The sequence below is a fragment of the Dendronephthya gigantea genome, unplaced genomic scaffold, assembly GCF_004324835.1.
Source record: "Dendronephthya gigantea isolate DGI-Jeju-01 unplaced genomic scaffold, DenGig_1.0 000234F, whole genome shotgun sequence".
NCBI classification, from domain to species: Eukaryota; Metazoa; Cnidaria; class Anthozoa; order Malacalcyonacea; family Nephtheidae; genus Dendronephthya; species Dendronephthya gigantea.
Window position 1 is genome coordinate 174,860 of NW_021163244.1, and position 7,749 is coordinate 182,608.

At 38.1% G+C, this 7,749-nt stretch overlaps 1 protein-coding gene across 1 annotated transcript; it reads right to left on the bottom strand.

The window, feature by feature from the left end:
* Positions 1–6,716: 6,716 nt before the first annotated feature.
* On the bottom strand, positions 6,717–7,540 carry LOC114540428. The gene has a single exon (XM_028560612.1). It carries the CDS (start codon positions 7,505–7,507, stop codon positions 6,989–6,991), a length of 519 nt encoding a protein of 172 aa, XP_028416413.1. The 5' UTR covers positions 7,508–7,540; the 3' UTR covers positions 6,717–6,988.
* Positions 7,541–7,749: the final 209 nt, after the last annotated feature.

The window sequence follows — 7,749 nt, forward strand, 5'->3', positions numbered from 1 at the left end:
TTCGTGAAAAAGGTAAAGTAAATTAAATAATCATAGCCCTTCAGCACATGATCTTGTAGTCTAGTGATGAAGACAATGGTCTCCCAAGTGGAAAGTCGATGGTTCGAATCCCACCATAATATTTTTTTCATTATGAACTTCGTGAAAAAGATAGAGTAAATTAAATAATCATAGCCACTTAGCACATGATCTCGTAGTCTAGTGGAAAACACAATGGTCTTCCAAGTGGTAAATCGGTAATTTGAATAAAATATTTTTAGCCGTTCAGCACATGATCTCGTTGTCTAGTGGTAAAGACAGTGGTCTCCCAAATGGTGAATCGATGGTTCGAATCTTACCATAACCGTTTTTCATTATGAACTTCGTGAAAAAGATAAAGTAAATTAAAAAATCATAGCCCTTTAGCACATGATCTTGCAGTCTAGTGGTTAAGACAAAAGTCTCCCTAGTGGTAAATCGATGGTTCGAATCTTACCATAACCGTTTTTTCATTATGAACTTCGTGAAAAAGATAAAGTAAATTAAATCATCATAGCCCTTCAGCACATGATCTTGTAGTCTATTGGAGAACACAATGGTATCCCAAGTGGTAAGTCGATGGTTCGAATCCTACCATAACCGTTTTTTCATTATGAACCTTGTGAAAAAGATAAGTAAATTAAATATTTATAGCCCTTCAGCACATGATCTTGTAGTCTATTGGAGACACAATGGTCTTCCAAGTAGTAAGTCGATGGTTCGAATCTTGCCATATCCGTTTTTTCATTATGAACATCGCGGAAAAAGATAAGTAAATCAAATATTTATAGCCCTTCAGCACATGATCTTGTAGTCTAGTGGTGAAGAGAATGGTCTCCGAAGTGGTAAATCGATGGTTCGAATCTTACCATAACCGTTTTTTCATTATGAACATCGTGGAAAGGTTAAAGTAAATCAAATATTCATAGCCGTTCAGCACATGATCTCATAGTCTAGTGGGGAAGAAAATGGACTCCCGAGTGGTAAATCGATGGTTTGAATCTTACCATAACCGTTTTATCATCATGAGCTTCGTGAAAATTTTAAAGTAAATCAAATATTAAATATCTGTATAACACATGATCTCGTAGTCTAGTGGTGAAGACAATGGTCTCCCAAATGGTAAACGGACGGTTCGAATCTTACCATAACCGTTTTTTCATTATGAACTTCGTGAAAAAGGTAAAGTAAATTAAATAATCATAGCCCTTCAGCACATGATCTTGTAGTCTAGTGATGAAGACAATGGTCTCCCAAGTGGAAAGTCGATGGTTCGAATCCCACCATAATATTTTTTTCATTATGAACTTCGTGAAAAAGATAGAGTAAATTAAATAATCATAGCCACTTAGCACATGATCTCGTAGTCTTGTGGAAAACACAATGGTCTTCCAAGTGGTAAATCGGTAATTTGAATAAAATATTCTTAGCCGTTCAGCACATGATCTCGTTGTCTAGTGGTAAAGACAGTGGTCTCCCAAATGGTGAATCGATGGTTCGAATCTTACCATAACCGTTTTTTCATTATGAACTTCGTGAAAAAGATAAAGTAAATTAAAAAATCATAGCCCTTTAGCACATGATCTTGCAGTCTAGTGGTTAAGACAAAAGTCTCCCTAGTGGTAAATCGATGGTTCGAATCTTACCATAACCGTATTTTCATTATGAACTTCGTGAAAAAGATGAAGTTAATTAAATAATTTTAGCTGTTCAGCACATGATCTTGTAGTCTAGTGGTGAAAACAATGGCCTCCTAAGTGGTAAATCGATGGTTCGAATACTACGATGACCGTTTTTCAATATGAACTTTGTGAAAAGGTTAAAGAAAATTAAATCACCATAGCCTTTCAGCCCAAGTTCTTGTAGTCTAGTGGTTAAGACTATGGTCACCCAAGTGTTAAATCGATGGTTCGAATCCTATCATAACCATTTTTTATTATGAACTTGATCGTGAAAAGGATAAAGTAAATTAGATAAACGTAGCCTTTCAGCAGAAGAAATTGTAGTGTAATGGTGAAGATGTAGGTTTCATGAGTCGAAAGTCGGAGGTTCGAATCTGGTTTTAGATGGAAATTTTCGTTATAAATATTACATGGTAAGGTTATGGCGAATAAGTTTGTGTAGGCTTTCAACAATCGCCAGTTAGCCTTGGGGTAAAGTCGTGCACTTTCAAGTACAAGATCGTGGTATCACGAACAGAATGGTACGTTTCTCATGGCGGAAAGAAAGAAAAGGGTTGGTTTGTTGTTCGGGTTTATACTCGAATAATCTTTGGAAATAAAAGTTAATCTTTAGGGAAATCAGGGGATAAGTAGGGTGAATGAGGGGTATATGAGTACAAAAAGACTTAGTAATTGGGCGGCCTCGGCTCCCGGGAGCAGGGGGAGGGTATAGGTGAGAAAACAGTATATAAAATGTTTAAGTCTTTTTGTACTCATTTAAACCTCTTTACCCCTATTTATCCTCCTATTTACTCCTATCTATCCCTACTCTTTCTTATCCTTAGATATCCCAAACTATCCCCTTACACAATCAAATTTTTGAAGAAAGCTTACGTTGAAAGTGAGGAAAGACGGGGGAAAGACAACTCCCCTCTGTCTACTCCTCGCCTTTGGCGAGGGCATATTCGCCCTCTCGCTCTACTCCTCTCACATTTACAAATTCTCACCTAATTACCTTGTTGTTCTTTTTCGGTTTGTCCAGGGCTTGAACCATTGACTGTATACTTGGCAGATCACCATCTTCACCACTACACCACCAGTTCTTGCGGTGAAAGCCAACAGTTTTTTATTTTACTTTATCCTTTTTTGGAAAGATCTTTGACGAGACTTAATACCTTTTGGTAGGATCTCAAATGAAATAACAATTTAAACTGATGAGTTCAGTGTAATGTTCATGATAAATTTTCTTCCATCTGACACACTGTATCTTTACAGACATTACCATCTTACTCGTAGCTTGTAACATATCCCATCAGATATTAAGTGCTCTAAAGCACTGTTTTTACATAAGTTGGTTATATGCGGGCCAAGTGAAGCTAATGGTTACGGTGCGATTGTTTTGTATTTTTAACTAGAAATACATGCATGCAGCAACCCCTCGCCATTTTAAACGAAGCAAAATATTTCGTGCGCTACCTAGACCTAACTTTCTACGCTTATGTTATGAAATAGCTCGTACAAATTTTTCGGAAACAAAGACAATCGTAAAGGTGAACAGAAATCACCTGTTTGCCTGCTGCATTATGTTGCAGTTTAAGTGAGTGTTAAACTTTTCTATAGCTAAAGCTTCAAAACATCAAAACAGAATACCTATCAGAAGAATAACTCTATACTATTTTTTCGTAAGTGTGATTCGTCATGATTCGTCACTTAGCAAGTGCATTTTTTTGAGGCAGTCATGAGCAATATGGCGCGCGCGATATTGCTAAATTTTGGCAGGGGGGTGACTACCTCAAAAAAATGCACTTGCTAAGTGACCAATCATGACGAATCACACTTACGAAAAAAGTACAGGAGTTCTACTTCTGATAGGTATTCTGTGACTAAACGAAAGTCTGGAAAATCTTGATACATCCAAAGCAAGTTGTCCCGATGGAATTCCTGCGCGTCTTTTACAAGAATGCAGCCAACAAATCGCCCCGAGTCTTTGTTCTCTCTTCAACCTCTCTCTACAATCTAGTTCGATTCCTTCTGAGTGGAAATCAGCAGACGTTGCACCGATCCATAAGAAAGATTCGAAGAAGCCAGCGGAAATCTATCAGCCCATTTCATTATTATCAATCGTCAGTAAAGTCTTGGAACGCTGTGTGTACTTTAGATTTCACGACCACATTCTACATCACATTAGCCAAGCTCAGCATGGTTTTCTTCGAAAACGCTCGTGTGTGACCCAACTGCTATCAGTACTCCACATTATTGGACATAATCTAGATAAGAATACTCAGACTGACGTCTTATATCTCGATTTCGCTAAGGCTTTCGATTCCGTGGATCATGCAATCGTTCTCGAGAAACTACATGGTTACGGTGTTTCAGGGCCAATTCTGGGTTGGTTCGCAAACTATTTAAATGGTAGGACTCAGAGAGTCGTTATAAATGGTGTGGCCTCGACATGGACAGCAGTAACATCTGGAGTACCCCAAGGAAGTATTCTCGGCCCGTTATTGTTTCTCATCTTCATTAACGATCTTTCAGATGTTGTACAAAACGGAACTGAAACAGCTCTGTATGCTGACGACGCTAAATTGCACAGCACAATTACTTCTACTGACGACTGCAAATGTTTACAACAATCGTTAATAAATCTGAATTGCTGGGGTGTAAATAACAACATCAGTTTCAATACTTCTAAATGCAAAGTACTCACTATTACACGGAAGAAAAATCCTATCACTTATGATTATAAACTGAGAACAGAAAGTCTGATTCGAGTTGACAGTGAAAAGGATCTTGGTATCATCACGTCCTCAGTACTTTCATGGGAACTTTTAATCAATTCTGTCATTTCCAAGGCGAACAAAATGTTAGGTGTACTGAAACGAACTTGTACCCAACTGACAGACATGAAAGCTAGGCGTACTCTTTATCTGACTCATGTAAAATCTCAACTATGCTACGGAACGGAAGTTTGGTCGCCCGTAAATAACATTCAACTCTCAAAGCAGGTTGAAAAAGTGCAACGTCGGGCGACGAGATGGATCATGATGACAAAAAGAGGAGAGTTGAGTTACAAAGAACGTCTTTTTTACTCCGCTAGTCCATTGAAGGCACTGGCGTAGCCAGCATCGATAATTGGGGGGGTCCATATTCATATATTCATGTAAACAGACCGTAAAGACAATTGATTTGAAAAGAAATTAATCCTGCGTATCACGAATATATGAATATGGACCCCCCCAATTATCGTTCTGGCTACGCCGCTGATTGAAGGTTGGGGTGTTGTGCACGCCCTTTTATAGTAACGGTTGAGGGAAACTTGCAGACGTCATCAGCCAGAGTGGGCTGATCCTTATCCAACCAATCAGCGTAGTAAATTAGAAATGTGGGTTGGTCTTAGAAGCTCGTTTCAGCTCTCATATCTTGTTTGTTTAAGGCGTTGTCGCACTAGTCGAGTTGGTCTTCTGCTCAATCGATCAATACTTAAAAATGTTCACAACTTAAAATGTTTATCATCAACAACTAGTAAAATTTACAAACAATACGTCTGTGAACAATATCTTTCAACTTAAACAATTTTCACTCTTATTTTATCGAATTGAACTTTTGATGACGTAATCTATTACATGCTTGACCGAGCAACATTTTTAACACAATTGATTGACATAAGAACTTGAATGGCCTACAGCACGCACACTTTTTTAAAGAATGCGACCATTAAGATAAGTGAAGACTTAAGACTGTTTATCCAGGTATTAGTTCTGAGAGGATTATAATTATTTTCACCTTATTACTTATTTAACCCCACGATATGTCATACATGAAAGGGAAAGGCGATTAATGTTTGTTAATGGCCGAAAATTATATTTACTCAGGCGTCTTGTGGCAAAAATCATTCACTAATCCCTATCATGCTCTTGATATTCCTATTTTTACAGCTATTTTTATATGCATATCTCTAAACACAATAAAGCTTTGCGTAACAATATCATTAATATCATTAACGCGACGAAAGAATTGTGAAATCCTCATTCCCCAGAGGTTGGCTTTTGTTATGTGATCAAATCAAAATAAGCACAGCTGTTTAAGCATGGATATCAGTATACATAGCCAATTTATAAATACGTGTTTTTTTTCAAAAACAAGTAAAGAATCCGGAGTCATTAAACTAGCCTATTGTTAGAAGTTCTACAACCCTGTAGCACTGGGCTAAGCGCTAGAATGCGTGAATAATGACAGCAAAGATCAGCCTCGTACCCAGGCGCTAAAATATAAAACGTTGCATTATATATTAATGCAAACGTTGCATTATATATTATATATATATATATTATTATATTTTAGTATATTTTATATACTAAAATATATAACGTTGCATTCAGGTCTTATATAGAGTTCAGCTGAAAAAACGCGAGCGCGCGGGGGTGCTTGGGGAGGTTGTTTTTTTCGAGGAAGCGCCTGGCAGAAAATGACCGATTTCTGGCAAATTGTGACCGATTTCTGGCAAACGTTTGTATTTTGCAGTTTTTATTCTCATTATTTATAATTTTTTTACTGGATCGACTGTCTACGGGCTAGCCAAGTATTATGAACGTTTCCTTTGGCGAAGAATCATCTGAAGGTACTTTTATTTAAATATTTTCCGTCGGAGTGACTATATTCGTAGAGTACTCGAATAATACCTGCCGTATTTACATATTACTATTGGGAAAAGCGAGCGCATTTACAACATATTAAGAGGTTTCTGATTATGACATGAAAGATAAACTCATATTTATTTGTTTACAGGTTTAATAATCCGATGATGAATTCAACGCGATATGGCAACAACTTGAATTTAAAAGTAAATTGATTCCATGATACTTATCGGATATAATTTGTAACATAATATTAATCAACCTATAACATTTTTAAAATCTATACAATAACTGGATGCAACATTATTTTTTACTATTAAAGCGCCTGGGTACGAGGCTGAGCAAAGATTAAAAGTATTGAATTTTGGTGAGCATATATAACATGTGTGTAACGTGTTTGTTTATTACGATACTTTATAAACTCAACGAGAAATCGTGAAAATGTAGTTACATGCTTACAATCTATATACTATATTGTGTCTGCCTTTGTAATTGTCTCGCACACGCCGTCTGCTGCACCTGTCCATCAAAATTGCGTCGTGACGTCACCTCATAATATCGTGACATCTTTCCCTTTTCTTTTTCGACAAAACAAAACAAAATATAAATTATGGAATAGATATGTATACAATCTTACTAAGGTACTTCAAGTTCGAATTGTCCAATGCTTTCAGTTCATTCCATTACATATTCCTTGTGCCACCCAGGTTTGCATCTTACGCGTTCTGAGCGTCGTGGTGGTTTTTCGCTGTTCTCAGCCGAGGGTGCACTGTCTAATGATGGTGTGTGTTCGGGGTTAGCTTCATTCTCCACCAAACGGTTCTCTGGTTCCCTTCTGCTCTGCTCAGGTTCAAACTCAGGATCACTCCCAGCAACAGGTGGTGTTGGAGGTCTTTCTTGCGATGCTCGTAGTTGTCGGCGATTTCGGCGGTACTTCCTACCGCTCACATCTACTTCGTATGATCTGTTGTCTAAAACCCTGGTACAAGTTCCAAGCGTCCATTTTGTTGCGTTTGGCAATTTCATTCGGATAGCTTGACCTTTCTTCAATGGTTGAAGAGGTTGGTGTGTCTTGTTATAATGGTGAATTTGTCGCGATTTCCGAGCAACTAGTTTATCTCTTGTGCTTTCACTGATTGGCTGTTTGAGAAGATTTTTGTGAGTCGGTAGTAGTGTTCGCGTACGCCGCCCCATCAACCGTTGGGCAGGAGATGTTCCCAAACCCTCTGTGGGGTATTCCTCCAATCTAAAATCGCCAGCAATGGGTCTTGACCAGCAGCTTTGGCTTTTGTCAACAGGATTTTGCAGGTCTTGACCGCATTCTCTGCCCGGCCATTTGATTGCGGGTAGCGAGGGCTCGACGTTACATGTTTGAACTGCCAATCATTTGCGAATGTTGAAAATTCTGCGGCGGAAAACTGAGGTCCGTTATCGGT